This window comes from Pogoniulus pusillus, chromosome 17, assembly GCF_015220805.1.
Source record: "Pogoniulus pusillus isolate bPogPus1 chromosome 17, bPogPus1.pri, whole genome shotgun sequence".
Classification (NCBI taxonomy): Eukaryota; Metazoa; Chordata; class Aves; order Piciformes; family Lybiidae; genus Pogoniulus; species Pogoniulus pusillus.
The window spans coordinates 9,570,969-9,587,265 of NC_087280.1; the positions used below are offsets into that span (position 1 = coordinate 9,570,969).

The 16,297-nt window shown below is 38.3% G+C and overlaps 1 protein-coding gene across 1 annotated transcript in view; it reads left to right on the plus strand.

Annotated features, from left to right (window-relative positions):
- RAB27A (RAB27A, member RAS oncogene family) overlaps positions 1 to 15,801 on the plus strand; it is a 33,627-nt gene extending 17,826 nt beyond the window's left edge. Inside the window, exons 2-7 of the mRNA XM_064157579.1 lie at positions 4,966 to 5,000; positions 6,867 to 7,039; positions 8,639 to 8,724; positions 9,480 to 9,583; positions 10,341 to 10,464; positions 12,989 to 15,801. Of these exons, the coding sequence (XP_064013649.1) occupies positions 6,887 to 7,039; positions 8,639 to 8,724; positions 9,480 to 9,583; positions 10,341 to 10,464; positions 12,989 to 13,187 (666 nt within the window). The 5' untranslated portion in view covers positions 4,966 to 5,000; positions 6,867 to 6,886 and the 3' untranslated portion in view covers positions 13,188 to 15,801. The remainder of the gene's footprint in view (positions 1 to 4,965; positions 5,001 to 6,866; positions 7,040 to 8,638; positions 8,725 to 9,479; positions 9,584 to 10,340; positions 10,465 to 12,988) is intronic.
- The last annotated feature ends 496 nt before the right edge of the window (positions 15,802 to 16,297 follow it).

A 16,297-nucleotide genomic window follows, 5' to 3' on the forward strand; every position in this document is an offset into this window, starting at 1 on the left:
TGGCTGCCAGTATTTTGGAGTAGGCCTAGGGAGCTCAGCACCTGCAAGGATGCATCTGTCAAGATTTTGTTTTTTGAAACTTTGGGAGAAGTGAATGCTAGCTATGAGCCTCAGCTTTATCAGTCTAGGTAGTCTTCCAACTCCATGTGTGTGCCATTTCCCTGCTTAGCATCTCTGACTCTGTACTGCATTTGTAGTTCAGTCACACCGGATTTGGATTAAGGGGCAGAAGGAATAACCTTTACAGGACAGGGCTTTTCCTCAACTGACATTTTCCCTTGTTTCCCCATAGATCACTGTAAGTGTATTTTGCCTTTTTTTTGACCAGATTCATCAAAGAAACACTTCTGATTAAATATGCCATGCTTCACATTAATTAGAGAATAGAGATTTTTTTTTCAGCTCATTAGGAATGGATATTGATTAGTTGTTCAGTTGGTATCTTTGATAACCAGTACATTTTCTGAGGAACAGAATGTTTTCACTGGTAGCTGGATGTGCAATCTGATACATGTCTTGCTCCAAAAGGATGCAATGCCTGCTTTTTATTTGGCATTTGTAGTCAGACTAACTTCTGATGGACTTGATCTTCAGTTACTTCACTGTCATTAAAGTAATGAGAAAACTTTTTCACTTCTGAGGAATAAATAGCCAGAGCAAAATGTAGGAAATGCTATATCCTGTGTCCTCCTGTTGTTTGTTGCTGAATTAAATTGAGTAACTTGCACCAAAACAAAGACAGGTCAGGATATTCTAGAAAAGCAATACTGTTAAAGAATGGTAGCATATGAAAAAAAACCCCCAAACCTCTTATTGCATCTCCAGTTAAAAACCAGGGATAGCAAGGAACCGACTTTGCCTCCTATGAAAACCAAGAGAAACAGGTATTTCCTAATCCAAAGGATGAAAAGGCAGAATCAATTTGGTTATTAAAAAAAAAAGTTACAGAAAAGTCTCAGAAGTCACAGAAAGTGTAATTTTTGGCTAAAAATTAAAGCAAACTTGAGGAAAAAAAAAAAAAAACAGTGAAGCTCAGAATATATCAGTAAAGTGCTTATTTATTAACTCTTCTTCCAGCTTAGCAATTATTTGAATTTATAGGTAATTGTCATGATTTGTTTATATTCCATTTGTAAATATCTGGCAGCTTTTAGTCAGAGGTGCTTCTAATAAAGCATTGATTAATCGGGACCATTGTTTAACTCTGTCTCTTGTTTCAACAGAGCTGGCAAGTGCCTGATGGTGACCAAGCATTAAGGTGCTACTTAAGCCGTAGAGCAGGGTGAGGCCATTTGCTATGCTTTACCCGTACTAGGCAAGAATGCAGTTACAGCTTTGCTGTAGTGGGATGGGAGTGCTGGTATGACAGGGTTAGTGAATTTATTCCTTTGAAGCCTCGGTCACTTTCTCAGTGGTTCTGTTGTGACTTAGAAAACAGCTACTGAAGTTCTTTAAGTTTGTGTAGTGCCTGGGTGAGAAGCTTTAAGAATAGACATATTTTGGAAAACCTTTATTTGCAAAGCATTTTGGAGCTCTAAGTAGCACTGACTTTTCCATGGTATATTTACAAATACAGCTTCATTATCTATGAATGTAATGAAACCTTCTAAAGCAGACTCCAACTTTTGCACCTTTTGCACACTGCTCTTGCTGTGATAGGTGCCAAGGAATGCAAGCCCTTCACTCTACTCCCTCAATCCGTTGAGGGCTGGATCTCCAGTGCAGGGGGACCATGCAGATTTCACTGCAGTTTGGCTTCAACCTCTAGGACACAGTCGAGTGAATATCTGGTGTTTCTGAGCAAAGAAGGCAAGGCCAGGACCTAACTCATTTGTCTGAGATCTGCTTGAAAGCTCAGTGATAATTGCAGAAGGTGGATACTATAAATCTTTGTGTATGTTAATATTTGAATCAATTATTGGTGTAATAATTGTGTTTTGGCAAATACAAATTAGTATGTGTCTTTATGGTTGTGTGATCTATTCTGCCACGTTAGTCACTGGCTTTGTGGCTGGCTACACTGCAGATCTGCTATGCTGGGTTGATGTCTGAGTTGCACAAATTGTCATTACACTCGGTCTGAGGGGTGAGAGCAGTTTAAGTCAGACAAGCGATTTATCTGATTAGTTCTATATAGAATAGTGGCTTTTTTGTTCTTGGAAACACTGGATAGGTAGTGGAGTGTGGGCAGGATCCCTCTGCCACAGAAAAGCTTCCTTTGTTAAATATGTATTGCTTTTCTGCAATAAGGGGTGGTATTGCAGGTGTGATCTGGTTATGTCAGATGCAATACTTTATGTTGAAGTCACTGCCAAAGAATAATTTTTCTGTTCCTCAGAAATCTAAGGTAAAGATAGCTTTCACCATGCTTTGCATGGGGCACCGTGGTGTCCTTGAGTTGGTAGAAGAGAGAAAGAAAACATCAATTTGCATTAGACTGCTATATCGTCCTCACACTTGAGAGAGAAGGTTGTAAAGCTACCAGTGGAACTGCACAGCTGTGATCCATATACTCCATCATTAATGCCTTTTTGTATGAAAACACTTGCAAGGAACAATGTAACTGTATTAAGGTGTGTGGGTGAATTAACAGATACTTTAGATCTGTTCCTAGGTAGGTCATGCAGAAATCTCTTCTGAAATGCTGTTTGCCTCTAGGAATAAATGTGATGTGAACTGTGTAATTGCTTCCCAACCATGCTGCCAGGCAGCACCCTCCTTAGACAGGGAGCCATGAGGCACGCCTCTTTATCTCTGAGCACCCATGGACATGAATGCAAACAGGTGACACGTAAGACGTTTGGCTGTGTGCCAAAGAGGCGGTGCTAGAAAAATTACTGCTGGAAGTACTATCTCCAGTGTGCCCTAACTATTCCTTTACCAGAGTTTGGGGTAAGTGACGTCTTTGCTTAAAACTGACAAGCTTGAGGACTGCTCGATTTAGAGCATGTTCAGATTTCCTGCCTTTTACAATGTGCATGTGTGTGTGTGTGTACACATCTCTTTATTTGCCGCTCAGCAGCTCAATGACTTTCTTTTTCTGGCTTGTTTTCAGTTATTCATCTTTTTGTGCTTTCTTCATTTTTCTTTCTCACCTCCGTCAGCTCTGTAGCAGCACAGAAGTTGCATGTTTGTGCATGGCCAGTTCAGAAAATATATTCCATCTCCCCCTACTGCTTAGGGGAAATCCTGCATGCCAGGCCAATTTCCTTAATTTATACAGGCAGGAGCAACATTGCTTCTTCAATATGTGTTTCACTGGAGGCAAAAATATGTGCCTGTTGCCTTGGTCTATGGAATCCACTGAACAAAAAGCAGCACCTGCTTTCAGAGCATCCCTTCTTGACAAGCCGTTATACAGATGTCTGTCAGCAATGGAAAAGGTCGGGGTTTATCCCAGCACCTGTCCCATCTGTGTGTCAGGCAAAGTGCAAAGTCAGAGCTGAATGGGATTTGAAGAGTTCGAGCAACCTCCCATGCAGGGGAGTTTGTAACTAGATGATCTTTAAGGTCACTTCCAGCTGAAGCCATTCTATAATTCTGTGATTACTTCCTTTATTTTTGTAGGAAAAGTAATTCAGTAGACCTGCTAGTTTTGTTTAAAAAAGAAGGATGTTTCATGCTACTTAGGAGAACTGGAGTAGTTTACAAAAGGCAAAACTCTGGAGGGCTTAGTGTGGAGCCTAAAACTGTGTCCATCAGTGACTTTTTTTTTCTGCCTAGGAGTTCATCTTAGAAGCAAGACTTGGGATGATCATGTAAAAATGAATTCAGATTTTAAAAAAAAATATTTTTTCTTGTATATTTATTGTAGTATAAAGCTTAATTTTAAAAAAAGGCAAACAAAAAACCTAACAACAACAACAACAAAAAAAAAAACACCAAAATTGGAAGGAAAAAAATAGTCTGGATTTTTAATACTAGGGTCATGGCTTAAAAAACTCCACTGCAGTTTTTGCTGTGAACATGCATTGCTGTTAATGTGTTATTATTTCTGTTATGTGGAGCTGGATGTGTCTGGGCACTGTGACTGCAGGTCTCGGAAGTGGAGGGTGGAGATCACTTTTTAAATATTTGTACAGGGAGGAGGACAAGTCTTGAAACTCCGATGAATGATTGCTTTGCATGTGTCCAAGGGTAGGTTAACTCTGCAGGGTTTCACAAGAACCACTCCCGGGAGATACCTGAATAATAGATTGACATTATGGGGTGCAGTGAAAGGTGTGCCCATTTCAAAAGCCTAAGAAGAAAATCTTTTCAAGCATAGCCCTTAGAAATAATTTCTATGCCCTTCCTCTGAAGGGGTCCTGATCCTCTATCAGTAATCTGGAAATTATGATACCAGCCATATACAGTATTGAAGTGTAAGTGGTTTACATGATGTTTGTCCAGTCAGATGCTCTACAAATCAGGTGAGACACTAGAAATACCTATAGGTTTTACTTCTCCAAGGTCTAACCTTGACCTTTCTGCTTTAACAAAAGCTTTCATCCAGCTCTGCCTAGTGGACTGGGGAGGTTGAACCCTAAGAGTTTCTGACAGCGCCAAATGTGAGCTGCACTTCCTCTGTAAGGTCTTGCACAGAGTACAAGATAAATTATCTTTATTATAACATAAATTAGCAGTGATCAGATGGCACTACCATTTGTATCCATTATTAAAAGTATGTTCTATATACCTAGAGCTGGCTAACAAAATAGCAGCAAGACAATACTTGGGTGGGACAGCACAGTAAATGCCAAGAGGCTAGTTTCTTTGCATTTAAGTCTTTTTAAGCAACATTGAATTCAGAGATACTGATGCTGAAAGAATATGTACTTGAGAAGAGGTGGAGCTTACAGAGCCTTCTGGCTTTGGAGAACATTTGAGGGCAAAAGAAACAGCATATACAAGATGGAAGTCAACCCAATTTTTTTGTGAAAATCTCCCTGTTTGTTTTGTAAAATATTTTTCCCTTTCTTTTAGTGCATGTCAATGAAAAGATTTTGTAGAGATACAAGGTAAGTGATCTGATTTTTACTTTTCTTTTTAACCACTTTTTTCTTCCTCAACAGAGGGGGGGTTAAAAATAAAGCAAAACCCTTAAAGCCCCATTTGCTGGTATGCTTGAGTGTCTAATGGACTTTTAAATGAATCTCAAAATGTTCTTATGTCAGTGGCTGGCTGTTCAACTGGCTTACTTGAATATGTTGCTCCTTTAGACCTGCAGAGTGGATGCAGGCCTGCAGTTGTGCATTATGGAAAAAGCTCACTGATGACAGTAACTGTGAGGTTTTTTTTTTGTTTTAATCTTTTACTCTATTGTAACACTTTGTTCTGAAACACGGCAGTCTAAAGTGGATTAGCTGGCTGTGGTGTGTTAGTGAGTGTGAACTCTGGCACCTAAAAAAACTCTTTCCTGGAAGATTTTACTGTTACTGATGGCACAATGTAAAATACGCCTTGTCTGGGGAAAGGCTAAAAATGGCAAAGAAGAAGTGTGAGATGCTTCCCACTGACTTTTCAGTTGGAGAGTATCTGGGTGTAAATCTGACCATTGTCTGCCTTTTGGTCGTGGTTAGTCCAGTTGTGGCTAAGCCAAGAGTAATGCTACCAGACATTTTTAAGGATAAAGTTTTAACTTACTGGTGGTGACTGACACCCACATACTTGAGATAAGAACTTTGTTCCAAATCTCAAGTTGATATTCAAGAAATGAGTTGCTGTTTTGCCATTGATGCAGTGTTTGACTGAAACAATTTTGACTAGTTCAAGCTACAAATAGTTCCAAAATTACTTATTTAAAATTGAAATGGGAAATTCTAAATTTTTAAATGGTATTTTATTTAATCATCTATTTTACTTTTTGTATTTTGGTATCTATTACCCTCCTTCATAAGAGACAATTTTAATGCCAGTTTTATGTTGGTTTTAGAATGCTTATTTTAGGCTTATCTTTTCATGTTCATGTCTTTCAACACAATATAAGGCAGCCCTCCTCTGTTTGTTTTGGGGGAAGAGAGGCTCAGTAGCTATTAAACAAAAAGTACTGGTGCACTTACATAGGTCTTTCTAGTAGACATGAATTGTGACACGGATTTTTGTTACCCATTCTCACTATTAACTGTGCTTTGATCAGACTGTATCTAATACTGTTATTTTTTCCAAGGCACAAAAAAGGACTAAAAGAAATTTCTTAAGTGTGTATGGGCCATGTGAAAACATGTGACAATTCAGGATCAAGATTTGGTTTTAATGATTACCTAGCTGCATGATAAAATCTTTGTTTAGAGGATCAATTTCCAATGTTTTCAAAATGAAACCCTAACAAAGGCAAGACCAGCAAGAAAACATTGCTTGGCTATTTTTATTCTTCATATGAAAAGACTTTGAAGACTAAAGAATAGGTATTAATTGAAAATCCTTGTAACTTGTTTAAACATAGTGGGCAGTCTGGAAAAAAAACTTTTTTTGCATATTATTAATGTCACAGTTAACATAAAGTCAGAATTTCATTGCTAGTACCTTTAAGTAGCTTTTGCCAGCTTCCACGCAGATTAAAACCAGTTATGCAGTTCATGGTCCAAATGTCTTGAATACGTTGACCTGGATTTTCAGTCTTTCCTAAGGAAGTTAAAATTGTGTTGCTTTCTCTTTCTAGTAAGAGGAATGTAGTGAAATTAACTATGCACTTAGTCACAGCTGAATTTGCTATTGATAATAGGCATAATTGAGGGCTAAGGTGAAACCAGTGTAAAAGAGTAGGGAACTGGTCCCACTGCTGGATGCTTTGTAGTTCAAGTAATGACATGCAGGTTAGACATTTGTCAAAAAGAAACCTTGAAAGAGTTATTGACTGACTAATCCTTTTTGCCTTGCTTTCTAAGGTGTCTCCTGAATTTTCACTATGTCTGATGGGGACTATGATTACCTCATAAAATTTCTAGCACTTGGTGATTCTGGAGTAGGAAAGACCAGCCTTCTCTACCAGTATACGGATGGCAAATTCAATTCCAAATTTATCACAACGGTGGGCATTGACTTTCGGGAAAAAAGAGTGGTGAGTTTTCATGGTGTCTGATTTAAGATGGTACCTGTCCTGGTGATGGCTCCAACCTAGTTTTCCAAAGTGTGTCCTGCCAGTCCTTATGTGTAGGAATGCAGTAAATACTTAATCCTGTCACAAGGAAATAATCTGATATTACTTGGTATTTTTGTCACTGTTCTGTGTTGTCCTCATCCTTTTGACCAAAAGTTAAAGTAAGAAGTGGTGATGCTAACGAACCACTTCTGTTGCTCAGGAAGTGTTGGTGAGTGTGCCTGCTGCTTGCATTGTGCACATAGTGCCTGGAGTACCACTTTTTGTTGTTGAACTCTCTTTGTGAGGAAAGATTGGGCTGCAGTAATTTAATTTTATTTTTTTGCTGTTTGTGAACATAAATTGCAATGCTCATTTTAAAACAATGTAAAAACATGTGAATGAAACAGGATAACATGATACATGGAGCCAGTCTGGCTTCCTAGGCAGTTACCACTACCAGAGTCAAACTGTGAAAAATAAGGAAGGTTTGTTGTTTGGTTTTGCCTTTTTCAACCCCTGAATTGATACTTTTGATATGAAGCTGAGCACTGCATTATAGCCAATTGGATATTGGTTCTTACTGCACTGAGCAACTGAGACAGCACAAGTTTTGTTCTTATGTAGAAGTATTGAGTGTCTTTCAGTGTAGTCTGATTTCACACATGTCCAGAAATCTGGATGGTGTAATGGACACTGTGCAGAGTGGCTTTTGATGGATGGCATGCATAATGTAGTGCAAGGAGCAAATGTCTTGGTGCAATGCAAAACTGGTTTCTTGAATAAGTTATTATTTCTTTTATGGGGTAATAAACATGGTGGGCTTACTTGATCAACATATTTGATAACTCAGGATAAGAATCATATAATCTACAAATTCAGCAAGTTTATGTACTTCAAAAGATAACTTTGGTACTCTGGTAATCTTTGGTATGACAGTTTAAGGTAAAGAAGATGATCTAAGATGCAGTGTTCTAAACAAGAAATTAATCTATTTTTATCTGATCCCTCCAAAGCTTACTGATGCACTCATTTATATTATCATGCTGAGTAAAATGTTCAGCTTTTTATTACTATCATCCAATTTCTGCTCTTTAAGCTATGATAAGATCTACCCTCAGCTCTCTTTCAGCAATCTTTTGGCAGCTAAGAACAGGTACCATTATCTTTGAGTACATTTTGTTTGCAAATGAGGTTGTCTTGGTGGTACAAATACATTGCCAAATTGTATGATCCAAGTGTTGCTTCCTTATATTTTAATGTGAACACGATACAAGTTAATAGCAAACAAAAATCAAAATATTAAAATTAAGATTGTAATGAAACATAATGGCTCTAAATACCTGTTTGGGGTCCCATAGTCTATTGGATTCTTGTTTTGCAGTTTCACTTTTACCCTTATTTTTAAATATTCAGTTGGCTGCAGCTTATATTGGTTTTGCATTCTGTAGCAGTGGGACTGGGTTGTAGTTTGTGTCTTTGCATCAGCAGTGCTAGTTTTGCTGCATTTAATGCTTTTAAATGTCAGTTATTTCGTGAGGTTAGATTGCTAACACTGTCTTGCAAATTTACCTTTTACAGGTGTATAGACCTAACGGGCCAGATGGCATTAGCGGCAGAGGACAGAGGATACATCTTCAGCTCTGGGACACTGCAGGGCAAGAAAGGTATGTTCTACCCCCTACCTAGCAAGTAAAACAGCTGCCAGCAAGCTACATGCAAATGTAATCCAATGTATGAATTCTCTTATTAATTGTTACTTTTTAACTGTGTGACTGAAGATGGGGTAGTGTGCTTCCTAGTGATGGGAAGCGTCCCATGAATGACCCTTAAATTACAACCATAATTTACAATTGTAGAACATGAAAAGTGTAATTGCTGCTTTCTGTCTTTTGGAAACATTCCATTTATTTTTTTTCATGGCCAATGCATATACATGCTTGTAAAGCTTGGCTTGCCCTCCCCTCCTTTTCTTTCCCCCCCAGTTTTCCTTGCATTTCTGCCAAGATGTTGTCATCTTGGGAAAGTCAGGTGCAACCACTCCAAAGGATTCTGTTCTGTTTGTCTATCAAAAGACTAGTGGTTGATAATCTTAAAACTGATGTGTATAGAGGACAAACTTGTGTTCAAACTTGTAATTTCATTGTTATTTTAATGTATGAATCTATATCAAGTCATGCTTTATAGCAGACTTCATCTAAAGCTTATACTTGAGTGAAATGTTTCCTTGACTTCCTTAGGCCTCAGTTAGATGCTAGTAACATTAGCATTTTTTTATGCAGGTCCTACATCAGCAAGACAGTTATGATGAATATTTAATTCTAGTTAATTTGTTCTTAAGTTACCTCAATTTTTTGACTATGACACATATTTTCAGATAAATTTGTTAGATGAGCCAACTGTTTTCATTTTGCCGGTCTAGGTTTCGTAGCTTGACAACTGCTTTCTTCAGAGATGCCATGGGCTTTCTTCTACTCTTTGATCTGACAAATGAGCAAAGCTTTTTAAATGTCAGGAACTGGATAAGTATGGAATTTTTTTTCTTTCTTTGCGTGGGCAGGGAGTGGATGATGTTTGTAAATATGTAGTCTCACTAAGAAATAAAACAGAGAATACTGTTTCATATAGCTTTGTCAGCAAAAGAAAGTAAATGTTCCTTTTGTGACTGCAATTACTGCTAGTAGTGGCTTCTAGGGCTTACTTGAAATTCAGTTTTGCACAGTGAACTTTAATCTTAACCTACATAAGCAAGCTGAGAAACCATGTCCTTGGCTCTGGTGATATTCAGTAATTTCAAGTGTGTGGAAAGCCTATGCAAAACTCTGTTTTGAATTACCTGAAGCTTTGTCAGCCAAACTTAATGGAAGTCAGATGTTACTAGTCTGATGTGTCTAACTGAAGGAGTCCCCAAACTGTATCTTCTGTCAGGAGAGGGAAGTTTTTCCTTTCCTGGAAGTTCATTGAACGTGCTTGGTGAGCATAACTTCTTAAGCTACAAATACAGAGCTGCTGTGCTAACTTTTTCAGGCTTCTGTTCCTCTAGCTTATTCCTTGTTTTTTTTTTTTTTTCTAGATATAGGATAGTGAATGTCCATCTCTTCTCTTCCTTCTCAGTACAGTAGCAGAAGTCCTGTGAAACAACAGTGAACACACTTGTTTTCTGACTTTCAGAGTCGTTTTCCTAAAGGCCTCTGTGCCCTGTGAAATGGGACACTATAGTAGTGTTCTTAGAGAGATTCGTGTGACAGTAAGTTTTGATCCCTATTTGTGTTGTTGCTGTTAGGTCAGCTACAAATGCATGCGTATTGTGAAAACCCTGACATTGTATTATGTGGAAACAAGAGTGATCTGGAAGACCAAAGAATGGTGAAAGAAGAAGAGGCTAAGCAACTTGCAGAAAAATACGGGTGAGTAACTTCCTTTCAGTTACTGCAGTGTTTAAAGCAAGATGAAATGTTTTCTGTAATGTCTTTTCTGAAAACTGGAAGGTTTTTGTGAGAATAAACATTTTAGGATGCTTAACTGTCTGGTATGATACCTTTTTTACTGCCAAAAGTTGATGTTTTCTGCACTGCCTAAGCACTCATATGTAATATTGCTGTAATCTTGCTCTGGAGATTGGTTTATTTTCTTCTTGCCTTGGCAGTAAACAAAGTAAATTTTCACAGGCTTTCTGGAAAAGAGGTAGAATTTAGCTGGAGAGGCAGGTGAATGATGGAGGTCTCATCTTTGCTCTTGGCTGTGTTGAGGATTTCTAAGAGGCACAGAAATCCAGCTGTCTTAAGAAATGTGAAATCCATTAACATTTGGTGAGGTGGTGAGTGTTACATGCAAAAAACCCACTATGCAATGATATCCTAATTTATGCCCTGAGTTGGTTGTTGTATGGTAGCTGTTGTCTCTGGCATGAGCATGGAAACATGCAATCTCAGTTTGTTTAGGAGCCTTGGGACCCTTTCACTTGTGTTGATGGTGTCTGCTTACACAGTGCTGGGTATACATAGAAGAGCACTTCTGCTCCAGGCCATGCTTCTCTAGTTCTCTGCCCTTTCTGCATTCAGTCTTCCCTCAGCTGTTCAAGCAGTTTTGTTAGGACTGTACCTTAGGTGAATTCCTACTGATTTAGCCTCAAAGAGGTCAGCTGTGTTTTCTTGCAGGCCTCTGCACTCTCACACTCTTAGGGAGTCTGAAAACCAAATCCTACCAACAGGAAGACAGGGTAGCCTTGCTGCTTCCCCGCAGGCACAGGGCATGTGCCCCTAAAGGAACTATGTGAAGTCTTTGTTCTTAGCAGATACTAATTACTCCCACAGTACTCACACCCCTTTAACTCTTCCATTAATTTAACCTCTGGATTACAGTTGCACTTCAGCGTGGATCGGATGTGCACTTTTGAAGCAGATCTTTTGATCCATTTATTGTGATTTGATTCACACAGTATAGCAGTTTCCTAGCATGTGAACTGGATTCCTTCTCACTTGAAAACTAAGTGATGTGCTCTTGCTTTCAGCAGCAATCTGCATTCTGTCTGGAGGAACAGAATAGAGCTAGTCCACAAAACACATATGTTGTGAACACTAACTGCATGCAGAGCACTGCAAAATCGGAAGCAACCTGTCTCTTAGAGACGTGGGTTTAGTGCAGTATTATTTTCTTTCTTTTTTCTTTCATGTGAAAATGTTTGTTGGAAGTCCCTCTCACACAGGCAACAGCAACTGCATTTGATACTGTATAACCAGCTACTTGTGAAGGAGCAAAAGCTTTTAAGCAGTGACAGATGGCATGTGGCCATTTCTTAAAAGATTTGGAAGAGATCTCTTTGTGTGTGACTTCTGGAGATAATTTATGAAGTGTTTATCTTTTGGCTGAAAATGCCAACTTAATTTATGAATAGGGAGCTAAAAGTCAAAGTATAGATCACGTCCAAACTGAAGGCAGCGAAGTGCTCTACTTCATAGAGATGAACAGGAAAGTTGCTAGAAGCCTCATAGTCCACAGGAGAAGCAAGATAAATCCTGCTGCCGTAAACAGTCTTCTGGTAACAGCAGTGTGAGACAAGAAACATGCTCCTTATGTGGAAAGGCCTTGTACTAGTAAGTGATGTATTTTGAAACTGGTTGCAGGAGACCTTACATATTTGAGAAAGTAAGATAGTATTTTTAACCACTCACCAAAACTTGCAAGTAAGAAATACTTAAAATTGTGATGTGATTGTGTCAGTCATTTGGGGTGGAACCCTGGTGCGGTAACTCTGGCCCCACCCTGTGGGGAGCATTGAGCACTGAAGGTCAGAGCCTGCAGACCTGCCACTGAAACGTCCTAATCCACAATAATAATGGAAACTTGGAATGCATTATCAGTGCTGAAGTGCCCATAAACCGTAGCTAACAAAGACATAGATGGTTAATGTAAAGATATAAATTTATTTTTCAGGGTAAGAGAGTTTAGCATTGAAGTATCTACAGAACCACATTTTGTAGCTACAGGAGTACCACATTATGAGTCTTTACTGCCTTGACTGCAGAGGAATGTCCATAGTGATGTTCCCTTGCTTGCACTGACTCCCTGGCTGATGTAGATACAAATAAGCAAGGAGAAAGCCATATAAAGTAATTTCTTCACTTCCAGGCAACAAAGCTGGAAAATACAGACCTTAGGAGCTTAACTTTGGAAACTCATACTGACAATACCTCTGTAAATTGTGGAGTCCATGCCGTAAATTAAAGAGCTTATCCTTCTGCCCTACCGAGTCAGCTATTTCATTTATTTCTTTTGCATTTCAGACTGCTGGTTGCTTAGTGTCTTTCTGCTGTGGAGTAGCAGTAGCAGCATATGTGTGATTTTTAAGTGCGTGACAGTAACTGCACGTTGTATTTTCTCCTCTGAATACAAACTGTGTGACGTAAGCTTTGTGTTTTTTGCCTTCTGCAGAATACCATACTTCGAAACCAGCGCAGCTAATGGGAATAATGTAAGCAAAGCCATTGAAACTCTGCTTGACCTCATTATGAAGCGCATGGAACGGTGTGTGGATAAATCCTGGATCCCAGAAGGGGTGGTGCGCTCCAATGGGCACAGCTCTACAGAACAACTGAACGATGAGCAAGAAAAAGGCAGATGTGGCTGTTAACTCGGTTACAATTAAGTGCAATGTGTATGATATAGTACAGTTGCAGCTTAACTGTTTATCTTATGGAGGAATCACATTATGTAGTTATTTGATGAGCTATATTAATTCTTGATGCTAATTTCTGTTTTTTTGCTCACAAACAACATTGACCTTTGCTTGCAAGGTATGCAGTTTATTAGTGATGGAGAAGAGGTTTAATTTGCTGTAGCACTGTATGTTCCTGTATTTCTCTGCTTTGGAGGGAAAGGAGGGAGAGGAATTTTCATTAGCAAATTCAGAAACATCTCTCTATAGAGGCAACAAGAAAGGGTAGGTTCTGAATTGGAGGATTTTCAGTTGCCATTTGAAGGTTTCATTAGCTGTGACACAGACCAGGCATTATTGATTAGATATTGTGACAACTCTTAGTCTCTACTAACAGCAAGCTTTCCAATCTGGCTCTTGGTCTTAAACAGAAACATTTAAACCTTTCATCAATCAGTAACAATTTTAAAGAGCAAATCCATCGTTTTCCTGTGAATAGCTGCTGCTTCTTGCACTAAACCCATCAGGTTTTAGTGATGAAAACCAGAAGAAAGCCATTCTATATAGAAGAAAAACCCATAGAGGAGTACGGGGGTGCATATGTAGTGCATTTTTGGGCATGTCATGAAATTGAACATGTGAACTACAACTGTACTATATGACATACATCCAACACAGCTGATGAGACCTCTTGACGTAACCAGCATTTCTAGAGCCTGCACATACTTATATTTATATGTGAATGGCATAACTGTACATCTGTTGCTGTGTTTCTCTTCTGTTACCACTCATGTTTTAACAGGAATGTAGGGCAACCTAGATATCAGTAAAATTTCTTCAGATCCAGTGCTTTACACTGAATTTGTTTCACCCAACACATATCAGGAATATATCTTCAGGGTGTTCCTTCACTGAAGAACGAATGATGATTGTCTTCTGGCTAGATGCAGTTAAGATACCAGTTCTGTCTAGATCAGTATAAACTTACAATGCTTATTTTATTCTGCCAGCCTGTGTCCTATACCTCTTGGTTATCATATATTCATTTATGGCTTGTTAAGTTCCTTTAGGTTGTATTTAAAATAGAACAGAGTTGCTTTTGCTTTTCCTTTTTGCCCTCTCTGGATTACTTTAATGTCAGTTTTGGTTTCATTGGATTATGTCACTCTTTGATCATTTTTATTTATTCATGCAACTTAAGGAAGAATCAGTATTTTTGGGGGGTTCTTTTTCCAGATTGATTTACAAGATGTGCCTATTAAACTGTTTTCTATTCTGGTAGAGGTTGTATAAGTGTAAAATATTGCCAATTAAAGTCATAACATGCCAAATTGAGTCTTGTTACAGACTTGACATAGCTGTTTGTTTACAAAACTCCAAAGCTACTACTTCTTTAGAAATGATGTATTTATTTATTTAAATATTCTAACTGCTGCAATTTCAGGCAGGCATTGCTACCAGTTGTGAACATGAATTGCAGCATAACAAATTTTTTGAAGGACCAAAAATGTTTCTAGAATAGGAGCTAATGGAAAAAAAGAGAAGTATATATATATATGATGTAGCCTCTGGTTATATTACTAATACAAGAATAAGTGTTAAAATTTGGTTCCTAAAATATTCATTCATTGTCCGTTAACAAACACAACATGTAAATATTAGATTTTAATCACAGCCTACACAGAATATTTTGAAAGTGCAATGTAATTTGACTGCCCTGGGGCTAGGACAGAGATTAAAGCAATTTATATAGAATAAATATTGGGTGGTTTTCTTCTGTTACTCTACCAAGATTATAAAATGCCTGTGGACCGGAATTCCTGTAGCTTAATTCAGAGTGCCTTTAGAAGTTACCGTCATGTTTCTGACCAGTAAAATATCAAACTCTGCCAGAGGACACAATACATTTCGGTGTCTGAGTTCTTTTAATGTAACTCTTTGCTTTTCAGAGGGTTGCAGTGAAACTTTGTCATGCATTGACTTTAATGGGAGTTTCTGTGCTTATAGCTACGTCCAGTTCCTGAAAACTGTAAGCTTTTATTGCAACCAGCTACTGAGCTAAGTGACTACTGAAATGGTGTGAAAATATTTCCTTTTGAATATTTAGGTTTAGATTGGATATGAACTATTATATATTTTGTCATGCATACTATATGTACCTGTTTACTGTAAGGAGTCTACATAAAATTGCTCTGATGTCAACCTTTTAAATGTGCCATAAGCTTTATCTGTTTGAATTACTGTGTGACAAAAACTTCTGTTCCTTTTTTAGTTCTCATAAAAATCATGAGGATGTTTCTTGACAATGAATTACACTGTTCTTAATAGTCTAACACTGATTTTCAGAAATAAACAAGAATTCACATGTGATGAGAAACTGTTACTTCAAGAAAAAGTTGTTTCCATTCAGTGTTAATCAAAAATGTTGATCTGTAATGGAACAAAGTTTTGTAAAGGATTTCCATTATGATAGTTTTTATTGATAGAAAATAGTTAAACATTCCTGATACGAACCTCCTCAGCATTTGCTGAACTAAATTGTAACATTTTACTCCTGTCTCAGTTCAGTATCAACCTGTATCTTTCTGCACTGCCCTCTGTGTTGTGTGTTTTTTTTAATTTCAAATGCATCTAAGTTTTTTTCCTGTGGCCTAGGTACTTGAAGTTTCTTTCTTGCACTGGCCAGCTCAGTCAGATGGGGGCCTGATGCATCCTGAGTGGTGCCAGGAAGAGCAAAAACCCATAGAAGAGAGGCAACACTTCTGTATTCTCAAGACATTCAGAAAGCTGCTAATGTGAGCATGGAGCATGATCAGAGCAAAGGGGGTGAAGCAATAAATTGTGTAAAATCTGTTGCTTCTACAAAGGTAAGGAGCCTAGTTTTTCAGAATACCTGCTTCCATCAAGAGCAGTGGAGATTACCAGATAGGCTAAGATATGCTGGAGGGCACAGCTGCTGTTCAGAAGTTCCTTTCAGGCAAGAGAAATTAACTGAACTGAATGTCATTAACGAGGGCAAGTGTGATTTGCCCTATTCCATCTGGATTGAAATAACTCCATGCAGTAGTACTGTCTGGAAGAAGAAA